The sequence below is a fragment of the Otolemur garnettii genome, unplaced genomic scaffold (assembly GCF_000181295.1).
Source record: "Otolemur garnettii isolate 467f Iridium unplaced genomic scaffold, OtoGar3 scaffold00148, whole genome shotgun sequence".
NCBI classification, from domain to species: Eukaryota; Metazoa; Chordata; class Mammalia; order Primates; family Galagidae; genus Otolemur; species Otolemur garnettii.
The window spans coordinates 2,767,228-2,782,180 of NW_003852543.1; the positions used below are offsets into that span (position 1 = coordinate 2,767,228).

At 38.6% G+C, this 14,953-nt stretch overlaps 1 protein-coding gene across 1 annotated transcript in view; it reads left to right on the forward strand.

Moving 5' to 3' along the window:
* Nucleotides 1–378: 378 nt before the first annotated feature.
* Nucleotides 379–14,953, forward strand: part of NPHP1 (nephrocystin 1) — a 60,989-nt gene continuing 46,414 nt past the window's right edge. Inside the window, exons 1-5 of the mRNA XM_012811032.1 lie at nucleotides 379–447; nucleotides 4,424–4,497; nucleotides 10,319–10,379; nucleotides 11,432–11,556; nucleotides 14,366–14,588. Coding sequence (XP_012666486.1) covers nucleotides 379–447; nucleotides 4,424–4,497; nucleotides 10,319–10,379; nucleotides 11,432–11,556; nucleotides 14,366–14,588 — 552 coding nt within the window. The remainder of the gene's footprint in view (nucleotides 448–4,423; nucleotides 4,498–10,318; nucleotides 10,380–11,431; nucleotides 11,557–14,365; nucleotides 14,589–14,953) is intronic.

The following is a 14,953-nucleotide window of genomic DNA, read 5'->3' on the forward strand; positions in this document are numbered from 1 at the left end:
AAAAAAAAAAAAATAAAAAAGATTACTTAGCAAAACTTCTATCATAAAACAAATGCCCTTAGAGTAGGAACATCGTGGTAACACCGGTGCGTTGTGGGACATGTAGTTTCGGGAGTAGCCAGGCTTTCCCCAGTTCTTAGAGAATGGCCAGGAAGAACGACTTCCTGGCCAGTGAGCTCAGGACCTTCGGGGGACATCCAGGGGGTGTCGAGTGTGTGTATCTGTGCGATGACTCGAAATCATACCCATCCTCTCCCAGCGACCGAACTCGGGAGCGTAGCGACTCCGAGGAGGGCGCGCGGCGATGGCGTCACCACCCGGCGTCGCCGCCTTGGTTTCCCTGGCGACCGGCGGTACCCGGGTGCCGCGGCTGGGGAGATGCTGCCTAGGCGGCCGCGGGACCCCCTCCAGGCCCTGAGGCGCCGCAGTCAGGAGCTGAAGCAACAGGTACGGTCAGGCTGTGAGGTGAGGGGCCTGGGCTCCGGGCGAGCCCGAGGTGGGGCGCCGCTGCGCGCGCCGCGCTTTCCTCGCCCCGACTCTACCCTGATCCTCGGAGCCCCTCCCGGTCCTACTACCTTCCCGAGCTGTACCGCTCGCCTACTCCGCAGTATCCCAGAGCCAAACTTGATTCTAACCCCTCCTGCTCCCAGCCCCGGGGTCGTGAAGACCAACTAACGCCGTCGGCGCTCACAACGTCAACCTCCTGCCCTAACACCTCCCTCCACTCACCTCATCTTTCAGTCTATAAACTTTTATCAACAACCGTTTCCAGCCCAGCTCTGGGCCCCGCTCCTTCCCTCCACTTTCCAAGCCCTTTCCTTTGAGCCTTCCGGTGGCGGCTGCTGTTGCTTCCCTGAACCCAAGTGAGGACATTAAGATCCCATAAATGAGCACAGGACGGGAAATACAAGTAACTCATGAACATATGAAAAAAGTTAACTCCAAAGATAAGTAATTGCACAGGAAATAAAAAATCACGACACTCGGTTCTTGAGAAGATCTGATGAAGCAACCACTTACATTCACTGATGCAGTGTATAAAGTGCCCGTACAGTACAGGGTGTTCCAAAGCCACCCTTAAAGTTTCCATACATAGGGAAAATGAGAAATTGTAACTAAATATACTTTTATTTACAAAGTATTCATTACAAAATTTTGCAAAATATTTACAAAATATTCTGTGCGTGCTGGCCACCTCTTTGTAAAAATTTGTAATGAATATTTTGTAACTAAAAGTATATTTAGCTACAATTTCCCATTTTCCCTATGTATGGCAACTTTAGGGGTGACTTTTGGGACACTTTGTATTTCTGGAAAGTAGCATGACAGGCTATAGCAAATATGCATGCTCTTCCCCTGGATAATTACGTTTCCAGGAATCTGCCTTTTGTAATAATTAGAAATCCGGGCAGAAATTTATGTATAAAAGTATTCATCATAAGATTACTTAAAATAGAAAAAAATGGACACAATTTAATAATGGAAAATGGATAAATTATAATGGGGTATAATACTATGAGAAAAAATTTATTAAAGAGATCTTAATGTGTTTGAGAAAATACTGGTGATAAAATGTCAACTTAGAAAAGGAATATAGAGCAGTGCTGATAGCTCAGTAGGTAGGGCGCTAGCCATATACACCCACGCTGGCGGGTTGGAACCTGGCCAGGGCCAGCTAAACAACAATGACAACTGCAAAAAAATAAAATAAAATAAAATAGCTGGGTGTTGTTGCGGGCGCCTGTAGTCCCAGCTACTTGGGAGGCTGAGGCAAGAGAATCGCTTATGCCCAAGAGTTTAAGGTGAGCTGTGAGCTGTGATGCCATGACACTCTATCCAGGGCTACAACTTGAGACTCAGTCTCAAAAAAAAAAGAAAAAAAGAAAAATATGCTATTTCCATATGTGTTTAAATATACAGTATACATAGAAAAATATAGAAAACAACATACTAAAATGACATCTGTGTGGTAAAATTTGATTATTAGGTATTTCTTCATAATTTTCATGTTAAAAATGTTTAATTCCCTAAGTGTATATTACTTTTAAAAATAAGAAACAAGGTCCATATACTATGGCTCACAACTGTAATTCCAGCACTTTAGGAGGTCAAGGCCAAAGATTGCTTAAGGCTAGAAGTTTGAGCTTAAGCTGGACAATGTAGTGATTTATCTCACTTCTACAAAAAATAATACAATTAGCTGGGCCTAGTAGTTGTGCATGTAGTCCCAGCTACTAGTGAGGCTGAGGCAGGAGGACAGCTTGAGCCCAGGAATGATCATGGGGAGATAGAACAAGACCTTGTCTCAAAAAAAAAAAAAAAATTAAAAAAGTAAGTAGCAATTAAAAAGTTATTTTCTGAAGTTCTTATTTTACTAATTTTAATTCTTTATGTGATCTATTACAGAATCTTTTCCCACAAAATTAAATTATTTTATGATCATTGGCAGATGAGAGATTTACAGATGCTCATATTTTGTCCAGTTTTGAACCTTTATTTCAACCTAATTTTAAATTTAGTGAGGAATTAGGAGACCCAAGAAAAGTTTTAAAAGTAAACGATAAAAATGATTATTAAAACACACTGTGACTCCTGCCTGAAATCCTAGCACTTTAAGAGGCCGAGATGGGTGAATTGCATAGGCTCAGAAGTTTGAGACCAGCCTGAGCAAGGGTGAGACCCTTTCACTACTAAAAATAGAAAAACTAACCATCCACAGTGGAGTGGCAGGTGCCTGTAGTTCCAGCTACTTGGTAGGCTGAGGTAGAAGGATCACTTGAGCCCAACAGTTTGAAGTTGCTGTGAGCTATGACACCATGGCACTCTACGCAGGGCAATAAAATGAGACTCTGTCTTAACCTCACCCCCCCCCCAAAACCCAAAATAAAACCCAAAAAACCCAAACTATTGCAAGGACTATTTAACCTGGAGAAAAATTGGCTCAGGAGCCTTTTGATATCTTGAGTACCTGGAACGAGTGTTTTGATAGTATTAGCTAATTCTTCCCTGTCTCCACAAAAGACCCCTGAAACAAAAAATGGATCAGCTTTTCAATTTAGTATTCATGTGACAAGTAATTAGCAGCCACTCTAAGTTATGCTTATGACTGGCTCTGTCACTGAGGACATGAACTTTGTAAATAATATTCAGATAGATGCCAAATAGCTAGAGTAAAGAAGTTAATGAAATTCTATTTCTTTCTTCATCTACTTTATCATCTTCACAAAGTCTGTAGAGAAGAGATCAAAGAAGTGTGTGTCTCTATTGTGGGTACACTGACAAAGTTACATGTGGTATTTGTAAAATACTAAGTCAATGATCATTACAAAGCCTATGTATGTAACCAGATATCACCTGTACCCATAAATATATACAAAACTTTTGTATCAATTTTAAAAAATTTAAAAATCAAAGTCAAGATAAAGTTGTATATAGTACAATCAATGCAGTAGGTACTACTCAATATAAGGAGGAGGCTTGGTGCCTGCAGCTCAACAGCTAGGGCACCAGCCACATACACTGGAGTTGGCGAGTTCGAACCTGGCTCTGGCCTGCCAAACAGCAATGACAACTACAATAAAAAAATAGCCGGGCTATTGTGGCGGATGCCTGTAGTCTCAGCTACTTGGGAGGCTGAGGCAAGAGAATTGTTTAAGCCTAAGAGTTTGAGGTTGCTGTGAGCTGTGATGCTACACCAAGGGTGACATAGTGAGAGACTATCTTAAAAAAAAAAAAGTAGTAATAAGGAACAAATGAATGATACACACAACAATATGGGAGTATCTCAAAAATACGCTATGTGGAAAGTTACATGAGAGTACATATTCTGTGTGCAACTATGATATGAATTTAAAAATACAAAAAAGAGAGATGAAAACTTTAAAAAGCAAAGAGAGTACATATTATATGAATACAATTGTATAAAAGTTCAAGAGCAAAAAATCTGACTTATGGTGGAAAAAGTCAAAACAAATTTTATCTGGGTTGGGATTTACTGGGAAAGGCATGAGGAAGCATTCTAGAATGATGGTAATTTTCTGTATCTTGTAGGGATCTGAGTCACACAGGTATGTGCATTTGTTAAAAATGTACACTTCAGGATAGTGGATTTCTATGTATGTAAATTTTATATCAAATGATTTACCCGTAGCACATTAGGGAGAAATGTACTGATGACTGCAATTTACTTTGAAATGCATAAAAAACAAGATGGATTGCTACATAATTCAAATAAGTATAGTAAAATGTTAATGGGAGAACCTAGATAGTGGGTGTATTGAATATTCAACTGTAAATATCTTTCAACTTTGATATTTGTTTTAAAATATTCATTAGAAAATATTGGAAAAAGAAGTAAACATTTTTTTCCTAAGGTAATGTGATATTTAACAATATGGTATTTTAAACTGTCTGTTTGTTGCAGGTTGATGGTTTGCTTTCTGAGAGCCAATTGAAAGGAGCTCTAGAACCCAATAAAAGGCGAGATATTTACCAAAGGTAAAATATGCTAAGTCATATAAGTTTTCTAGGATCTACACTTAGAAATTGTTTGAGGCTGGTGTTTTTTTATTATTAATATAATTTCCAAGAAGACAATATTATACAGTAATGGGAAATATATTAAGGTAACATTGGGGCCAGGCACTGTGGCTCGTGTCTGTAATCCCAGCACTTAGGAGGCTGAGGTGGGTGGATTACCTGAGCTCACAGGTTCGAGACCTGTCTGAGCCAGAGCGAGACCTCTTCTCTAAAAATAGCCAGGCATTGTGGTGGACGCCTATAGTCCCAGCTACTTGGGAGGGTGAGGCAAAAGAATTGCTTAAGGCCAGGAGTTTGAGGTTACTGTGAGCTATGACGCAACAGTACTCTACCAAGGGTGACAAAGTAAGACTCTGTCTCAAAAAAAAAAAAAAGTAACAATGAATTAAATTTTGTAAAATGTACTCAAAAATATTTCTTACAGTTATCCTTATCTATCAGGTCTAAATAATGTAAAAGTAAGATTAAATGAGGAATTATAAATGTTAAGGGGGAAGGCAACTTACATTCCTTTTGTACTCTATGTGCCAAGCATTGTGCTCTGTACTCTATAAACTTTTACTTAATTAATCTTCACAGTAACACTGTGAAACACTTACTAAGACAGATGAGAAAATTAAGTTTCACATAGTCAATAGGTCTAACATTACTGTAAGAAAAAGTGAAAGACAAAAATGTTTTAAGATAGCTAAGAAATGCAGAATCAGTCAAGTTGGGGAAGGCACTTAACTATAATCTCAGAGAGGATATAGGCTTTGGACCTTTGGAATCATGTGGAACAATTACATAGAGACATAACTTGAATCTAGAAGGAACTAGTCTAGACACTCTAAATATGATAGCTGTTGTGATGGCATCTATACAAACTGCTTAGTGTGAACATCGTAGATTAGGCAGAATAACCCTATGTCCTTGGCTCAGATCCAGTGGCCTGATCACAATTATGTCTATAAGCAATTGATCCTTGCTTGTAATGGTGACTTTAACTTCCTTGAGATGACAGAACTGTTCTCTGGGTGGGTAAGTGTTTTTGTTTTTCCTTTATTTATGTTGAAATAAAGAGTTTATTGGGAGAGTTTAAAATTAAATAGACATGGGCTTGTTGCCCATAGCACAGTGGTTATGGTGCCAGCCACATACACTGAGGGTGGCAAGTTTGAACCCAGCTTGGGCCAGCCAAACAACAATGATAACTGCAACAAAAAATACCTGGGCGTTGTGGTGGGCACCTGTAGTCCCAGCTACTTGGGAGTCTGAGTCAAGAGAATCACGTAAGCCCAAGAGTTAGAGGTTGCTATGAGCTGTGATGCCATGGCACTCTAGTAAGGGTGACATAGTGAGACTCTGTCTCCAAAAAAAAAAAAAAAAGAAAAAAGAAAAGAAAATTAAATAGAATGAACTAAATTTAATTAAAACTATTAATACATTTAGGACATCATTAAGAATCTGTGTGTTTAAGATATTTGAAGAGTATATAGCATTCAAAACAACATGAGATTTGTTCTATTAGTTTAAACAATTCGTTAGAATTGTTTGGAAAAATTTTACTTAAGTCATGCATTCAAAGTGCTTAAAAGCAAAATTGACTTTTAAATCACTTTTAAAATGACAAATGAGATTTAAGTTATAATTATTAGTAGGACTGATTGTTTAAGAAATTTAGCTCAAGTTGAATTAATCAACAACTTTAATAAAGAAAAGTGAAAGTTAGCTGGGCATTGTGGTGGGTGCCTGTAGTCCCAGCTACTCAGGAGGCTGAGGGAAGAGAATTACCTAAGCCCATATGTTGGAGGTTGCTGTGAGCTGTGACACTACGGCACTCTACCGAGGGCAATAAAGTAAAACACTGTCTCTCTAAAAAAAAAAAAAAAAAGAAAAGTGAAAGTGATGGTACTTGCTTTACCAGATTTATTTATTTATTTATTTATTGGCTGGGGCTGGGTTTGAACCCACCACTTCCAGCATATGGGGCCATAGGGCTAGTGCCCTACCCTTTTGAGCCACAGGCACCACCCACTTTACTAGATTTAAAAACAGAATAAGATTTATGGAATAAATTTGAAGTCCCAGGGAAAATTAGGTTTTTAAGTTTTATTTTAGTAACTATTTTAAGCCTAAGTAACCATAAATAGTCTTCTCTGTGCATAAAAAGGTCCCCTCATGGTCATTTAACAACTCATGTTGAGGCCAGGTGTGGTGGCTCACTCCTGTAATCCTAGCATTCTGGGAGGCTGAGGCAGGTGGACTGCATGAGCTCACTAGTTCGAGACTAGCCTGAGCAAAAAAAAAAAAAAAGAAAGAAAAAAAAGCGAGACCCCGTCTCTACTAAAAATAGAAAAACTGAGGCAAGAGGATCACTTGAACCTAAGTTGGAGGTTTCTGTAAGCTATGACACCATGTCACTCTACCCAGCTCTACCCAGGGCAAAAGCTTGAGACTGTGTCTCAAAAACAACAACAAAAAAACCTCATATTGATATTTGCATGTCTGAAAATGTAATGTCATCCTTTCATTTGATTAATAGCTGGTTGTAGGACTCAAAGTAATTTCTGCTTAATTTTTTGAAGACACTGTTCTGTTTTCTTTGTAGGCAATGATGCTGATAAGTCTGATTATCATTTCTTTACCATGCGTCATTGACCTGATTTGGATTTTCTCTTTGGCCTTAGTGTTTCAAAATGTCATCATGATATATTTAGGTGTCAGTTTTTCTCTTCAACACTTAGTAGGCCTTTCAGTTTGAAAACCTATGTCTCTCGTGAGCTTTGGAAGGGTTTATTCTACAAAAGATAATTTCTTTTTGTTGTTTTCTTCCTGAAATACCTTTGAATCAGGTGTTGAATATCCTGGACTGCTCCTCTAGCTCTCTCTCTCTCTCTTTTTTTGAGATGGAGTCTCTCCCTTGTTGTCATTCCCCCCCCCCCCCCCTAGAGTGTAGTGGCATCATCATAGCTCACTGCAACTTCGAACTCCTGGGCTCAACCGATCCTTCTCTCTCAGCCTCCTGGGTAGTTGGGACTACAGACATGCATCACTATGCCTGGCCAATTTTTTAAATTTTTGGTAGAGAGACGGTCTCACTCTTGCTCTGACTGGTCTTGAGTGTCCTTCTTTCTTTTTCTTTTCTTTTCTTTTTTTTTGAGACAGAGTCTCACCCTAGGTAGAGTGCCAGGACCTCATAGCTCACATCAACCTCATTCTCCTGGGCTCAAGAAACCCTCTTGCTTCAGTCTTCCAAGTAGCTGGGACTACAGACATGCACCATTACACCCCATTAATTTTTCTATTTTTAGTAGAGACAGGGTCTCACTCCTGCTCAGGTTGGTCTCGAACTCCTGAGTTCAAGCAGTCTACCCACATCTGCCTCCCAGAGTGTTGGGATTACAGTCATGAGCCACTATGCTCAGCCTGGGCTCAGATTCTTTTAATTAATTAATTTTTGGTTAGTCTTAAATTTTATTTCACGTTGGTGGTTTTCTTATTATTTTTGGTTATCCTTGGTTATCCATTTGTGGTTAAGAATGAGGAACTAGGTTGGTTATCCTAGGAGCTTTCCTAGGTTCTTCCACTATTGTATGTATAGGTGTCTTTCTTCATCCCCTGAAGGAAAGTGGAATTCTTTATGAGTGGGCAGGGCTTAGTGTGGGCTGGGCACCAGCTTTTAGTCTTAGGAGCTTCTAATCTCAGAATGGATGGATTTTTAACCCTAGTGTACAGGAAACGTCTTTAGCTACCATGATTCTTCCCAGGTCATTCATTAATTTTTTTTAGAGAAGAATCCTCTGGTAAGGACAGAAAACAGAGAGTTAAAGTAAAAGAAAAAGAGGGCTAACTGTCTCACTCAGGTCAGATTTTTTAAAAAGGCACAGCAATTATTATAAAAGGGTCTTCACTAAATCTAAATGTAAATCAGTGTCTTTACTCTTTTTCCCATCTGTTCAAACATCTTGGTATCCACTATTAATACATGGATGATGGAAGAGAAGAGTCAGTAGCTCATCTGGGAAGGGTCACGTTTCTCCTCTGGTGATGGATAAAAGCTGTTTCTTTGTTAGCAGCAAACCTCCCTTATTGTCATGCAAGTCCTGCAGTGGGAGCCGACTGTGGTTTTTTTTCAGTTTGCTCAAGTACAGTGACACGTCCATTCCACCTGTGATAGATTGCTGCAGGAATAACTCCATGTCCCTAAAAATTGTATTTCAATGTGTGTTGTAGAATCTCCTTCATGCCACCTTTGGCTGGGTTTAAAAATTGACTTTCCTTGAAAGCCTAGAAACTATTTTAAACTCCTAAATTGGAAGGGAGGAGAACTGGATTCTAGCTGTGTGAGTCTCTAGACTACTAGGTAATTTTGTAAAAGCAATTTGGTCACTGTGTGGCTCTCTGTCGCCTCAGGTACTTATCTTAAGGGCTTTAAAAATATATTTACGGCTCAGCGCCTATAGTTCAACCGGCTAAGGCGCCAGCCACGTACACCTAGGGTGGCGGGTTCGAATCCAGCCCGGACCTGCCAAACAACAATGATGGCTGCAACCAAAAAATAGCCGGGCATGGTGGCGGGCGCCTGTGGTCCCAGCTACTTGGGAGGCAGAGGCAGGAGACTCGCTTGAGTTCAAGAGTTGGAGGTTGCTGTGAGCTGTAATGCCACGGCACTCTACCCAGGGGGATAGCTTGAGGCTCTGTCTCAAAAAAATATATATATATATTTACAATATATATAATATGCATTATATATATAGTACATCACATGTGAAAGTGTGGGAAATGAAACAAAAATAAAAAGTTCTTCCTGTTTCAGCTTATAAAAATGTAAAAGAATGTCCAAACCAATCCTGGAAAAAAGCCATATGGGACTGAACTGAAACTATCAAAATTGGCAGCTTCAGAGGAAGGAATGGACACTGCTAAGGAGCCACATGATATGCCAACAAAGCCTTTGGATTTGCACACTGCCTTGTCTAATACATCTCTGATGCTATCTCACCTTAATACACTAAAATAACTATTTTATTATGCTACTTTATTTTCAATAATCTGTTATACAGAAAAGACCTACAGAAATTCTATAAGAGGGTCTATAATCTAGTAACTTCAACTGACTTGCTCCTGTGTTATACCTCCTCATTACTCCAACAAGACTAACAAAAAGACTTTCACTAAGAAACTTGCTTCCATCTAGAACTTTATGAAACATATGCTTCTCTTTCTTCTTTTTTTTTCATAGACTAATAAGATCCTGACCAAGACCCACTTTATCCTCAAGTATGTAAGAGGTGGCCCAAAAATTTGCTAGTTAAAATTGGCTAGTTATGTGAACTTGGACACTTTATAGAATTTTACTTTGAACTGGAGTGAGGGTTGTTACACTTAAATGGGATATTGCTTGTAAAATGCTTAACATTATGGTTGCCACGCAATAATTTTAGCTATTATTATCAATGTGTCTCTATAGCTAGTCCTAGGTTTATGGAATTTTAGAGCTGGAGAAGCATTTTAAAGTCCAGTGTTCTTCCTTATTTTAGAGAAAACATGCCCAGAGTCACAGAAGGTTTCTGAGCCTTAGTTATCATGTCTGTGCACTTTAGAGCTCAGCTATGAAGATCATCTGTGCTAAGGAGTGGAGAAGCATTGACTTGTGAATTCTTTTTAACATTGTTGACATGAAATAGCTAATTGCCTTGACTGCTCAAAAATTGTAAACTGGGAATGATTTCTAAAGTAGCTTTTTGGTTCTGACAATAGAAAAATCAATGTATTTTCTTTCTTTTTGAAAATTTAGATGTATCCAGTTAAAACAGGCAATAGATGAAAATAAAAATGCTCTTCAAAAATTAAGTAAGGTAAGTATTATGGTTAATCACATTAGAAAAATCTTTTTATATATATTCATTAAGTGGGAATTAATTCAAGTTGGTAAGTTCCTGGGTTTGCATTAGTGATAAAGTCTATCTGCAATCAGTGCTGACTTCCCAAATAGGCTTGCTAAGTCTGTGCGTCAGAGTAAAAATGCCAGGACTCCAAATACTGAAAAGGTTCAGTTTTGGTGAACTCTGCTGCTCCATTGAGGACTCAGTCCTGGATGGAAGGAGCTATTTTTATTTTTGCACTTTGTAAGTTTTATATTTTACAGTTTAGAATTGTTTTTAAATTCATTGTGGGGAAAGAATAATCTGGTCCTGAGGGTAAGTCGTAAAGAAACTTCTTGTATCACACAGACAGGGCAGCTCTGATATCAATGACTGCAGAAATAAAAAGAAAGAGAATTTACCCTTGACAATCCTTCAGTATCTTTTTTTTTTTTTTTTTTTTAATGTCATGAGCCTTGCCCTAGGAGACCAGGGCCAAGATTCCATTTAAAGTGGAGAATGCCTGGAAGCTCCCTGGTCTTTTATTAACCCCCTTTACTGCATCGTAAGACACTTGGTCACTGAGCATTCTCCAGTGACTCAAGACTTTTCAGCATAGTAGACCCTATGTTTGAAAACCTAATTATTCCTGTTTTACTAATGAGGAAACTGAGGCTCTCAGTGATAAAGCAACCTTATCTCTACTGTCAGTAAATGGCAGAAGGTGGGATTGGCACTTCTCTTTGTCTCTAAAGCCAGTGTCCTGTCAAAACCTATCTCTTACTCTCTATGGAAAGTCTTCAAAACTTAGCAAGAAAACAAAACAAAAACCAAAAATAACTGGGATAATTTTATTTCTTACTTGGTGTTCATTTCAGCTTAATAATCTTTATTTCTTTTATAAATTTTATTTATTTCCCTAAGGTAGGTATAATCTCACAATGATATTTACTTTGTTTTATAGCACTTATGGGAATTTTTGTTATACTTTTAAATAGGAAAGTGAAATTAATTTTTCAATGAAATAGGTCTATATTCTCTCATAGGCTGATGAAATTGCACCTGTTGGAAACTATAATGAGAGAAAAGAAGAGGAGTATAATCTTTTGGATAAGCTTACCCTCCAGCTACAGGAACTTGCTATAGCCATAAGTAGAGAAGACATAACTAAGTAAGCTGCCTTCCTTCCTTCTTTAAAAGATACTATCACCAGTAGTTTTTATGTTTCACTCAAAATAAGGGCATATAACAGTATAGATGTAAAAAATGACTCTAACATTATAATCTGCCACCTTTTATCTATAATATCTAATGTAAAATGTTTAATCCTAGACCAGGCTCAGTGGCTCAGGCATATAATCCTAGCACTCTGGGAAGCCAAGTTGGGAGTATCACTGAAGCCTAGGAATCAAAATCAGCCTGAATAAGAATGAGACTCCATCTCTATTAAAAATAGAAAAATTGGCCTTGGGAAGCTGAGGCAGGAGGATTACTTGAACCCAGGAGTTTGAGGTTTCTACCCTAGGCTGATGCCATGACACTCTAGCCTGGGCAACAGAGTGAGACTCTATCTCAAAAAAAAGTATTCAATCTCATGAAAGATGTAAAGAAAAGTAATTTGTAGTTTCTGCTCTCAGGTATTTTATAATTTAGTTGGGGGAACAAAACAGAGATCTGAAAAGGTAAAGAAACAAGTATTAGAAAATAAGGATGATTCCTTTATGTCGGTGTTGATATGTAAAAGAAAAATGATTTAGATTGTCTATTTTTATAGTTCCCCTTTTATAAATATCCTTGAAATAGTTCAAGCAGAAACATGCATTGTTTTTTCTGTTGGAGTGAATGCTAATAATATACAAAGAAAATTACAAAGAAGACTTGCAGATACAAAGTATCCCTTATCCAAATGCTTAGATTAGTGTGTTTTAGATTTTGGATTTTTTCAGATTTTAGAATATTTGCATTATACTTACTGGTTGATCATTAATGCCTAATCTGAGAATCTGAAATTAAAAATGCTCCAATGAGTGTTCTCTTTAAGAATCATGTTGGCATTCAGAAAGTTTTGGATTTTGAAGTATTGTGGAGTATTTCAGATTTTTGATTTTCAAATCAAGTATGTTTACCCTATATAAATACATCCAGTTTGTGGGAAGCAAAAGAAAAAAGTCAATTATTCAGACTCTTTAAATTCTGTTCCTTAAATCTTATACAGTATTTAAAGGATGCTGAAGGATGTAGATGCAGGCATTCTAGAATATCCTCTGATTTCCAATACTGAGAATGACAGAGTTGCTGGTATCAGATTTAACGTCTATCATAAATAACCATAAAATCTGGACAAAATATCCAAAACAGCTATTTGAAGACACTGAATAGCAACTGAGCAGGGCTAATATTCTTGAGAGAGGAAGACACATGAAGTAAGTCCTACATTCACCGAACTTTCTCCCTGGGGATAATTTGTGGGCTAGAACATAGGAAAGTGGATCCTAGGCAGGGAACAATAGTCTCACTAGACTGAGGACTCAGAGATCACACTTTGAAGTTGCTGAGTCCACTGGGACTTGTGGAGCATGGTGCCATAGAGAGAAGGAAGTAGTAGAGAGACAACTCCAGAAATTTGAAGGGGATGTGTATGTAGTGCATGATTCTAGAAGGCATAGCCAAAAGTGCCTGCTGGGAGACTGAGAGCCTCACAGATCCTGGAGGTCTGCTGTCTCACATCCATGATGCAGTCCTGGAAAAACGGAGTTCCTACCTAGTTAAAATAAAGATACCTTGGTGAATGCTTCAGGAATTTAGTGGGGATCATAGAAGACCCATGCCCTAAGAGTAAAGAAAACACCCTAAGAATAACAACTGTGATCTAGGAATAATGACAAACTGAAGAAGATTTTTTCCAACAAAACCTGAAGGAAGACCTGACCAGGAACAAAATAATTTAACTGCGTAAAATTAAAAAATTCAAAACTTTTTAGAGGAAAGTAAAAGTATCCAAAGCCTCTAAATGTGTCCAGTAATATGTCCATCACAATGTCCTGCAATAAAAAAAAATTATTAGAAATGCAGAAAAGGCCCAAATGGTCTGGGTCGCCTAAGCAAGATGGTGGACTACAGTATGTAAGACCACATCGAGGTGTCTGATGATGAGGATGAGGCGCACCCCCACACTGACATGGCCAGCTTCTTCCACTCACGGCACCAGACCCAAGTGAAGTGCATGGAGCAGTCCCAGAAGGAAAACAAAGAGCCGGATGGGAGCTGCTGTGAGGGCAAGTGCGAGATGGAGCAGGAGGAGCTAGAGGTGGTCAAGGTCAACAAGGTGAAGCTGGAAAGACTACAGGGTGAAGCACAGCAGCTGCAAAAATTGGAGCAGAGCTGGGAGCAGAAGCTGTAGGAGATGCACAAGAAAGAGCACTTTTGTATCCACTGTGTCTGACATGGAGCCTGACAGACAGTGTCATTGTCATCATCATAACTGACTTTTGTGGGAAACTTGGTATGGGAAGGCACTTTTCCAAACACTTTGCAAGCAATAACTCTTCTTAGTTCTATGACAACCTTAGGAGAAAGAACCTATTATTATCTCCACTTTACCAGAAAGAATGGAGAGCTTAAAAGAAACATACCCAAAGTCACCCAGTGAAGTGGGGATGAGACCAGAATTTAAACCCAGAGCCTGTGCTCTGAGCCCTTGGTTATGCTGAAGCAGCATTTGCTGAATGGATGAGTTCAGGACTTGAATACAAGTCTCCTGGTCTCAAGTCCAGTGCAGTAGCTGATGTCTCACATCAGTGATGCAGCTCCTCCTTCCTTCTTCACCCTTGGTCTCTCCACTTATTATTCCCAGCTAGGTGATAGAAGCCATTATTGCCAGCTCCATATATGGTAAGGGACAGCTTGCTATATAAAATTATACTTGGTCTGTTCTTGTATGTTATTTTTAAGTGATCCTAGTCATAGAAATTTTTCTTTAGAGTTGAGGCCCTTTCTGAAAGAGAAGAATGTGACAATCCTGCTGAAGAAGAAGAAGAAGAAAGTGAAAGTGAAGAAAGTGAAGAAAGTGGTGGGGAAGAAGAAGATTCAGAAGAGGAAGAAGAAGAGAAACAGGAAAACGAATCTCACAAACAGGCAACAAGTAACAAATACATTGCGATCGGAGATTTTACTGCCCAGCAAGTTGGAGATCTTACATTTAAGGTACGTAGAATAAGACTGGAACCTAATCTGAGGATAAATGTGCATATCTGACAGAATAAGAAAACTCTTCGTATACTACTATATTACATATTCCTGAATCTGAAGATTCAGTCTACTTTAAATAAGTAATCGTGATTTATAAGCAGTAATAATGTGATACTCTGTTTTAAAATTACCTTTTCTAAAGATTTTTGAAAATAACTTTAATGTTGGTAATTCCTAGTGTCAGGGTAATATTTTATAATTTCTTTTCAAATGTCCTAAATATAAATTTATTCAGGTGAGTTAGGCATAGGGTGACCAGATTTTAACATCAGTAAGGCGGAACAACATGGCCAGGGGTGGGGTGGGGGAGGGGACGGGGC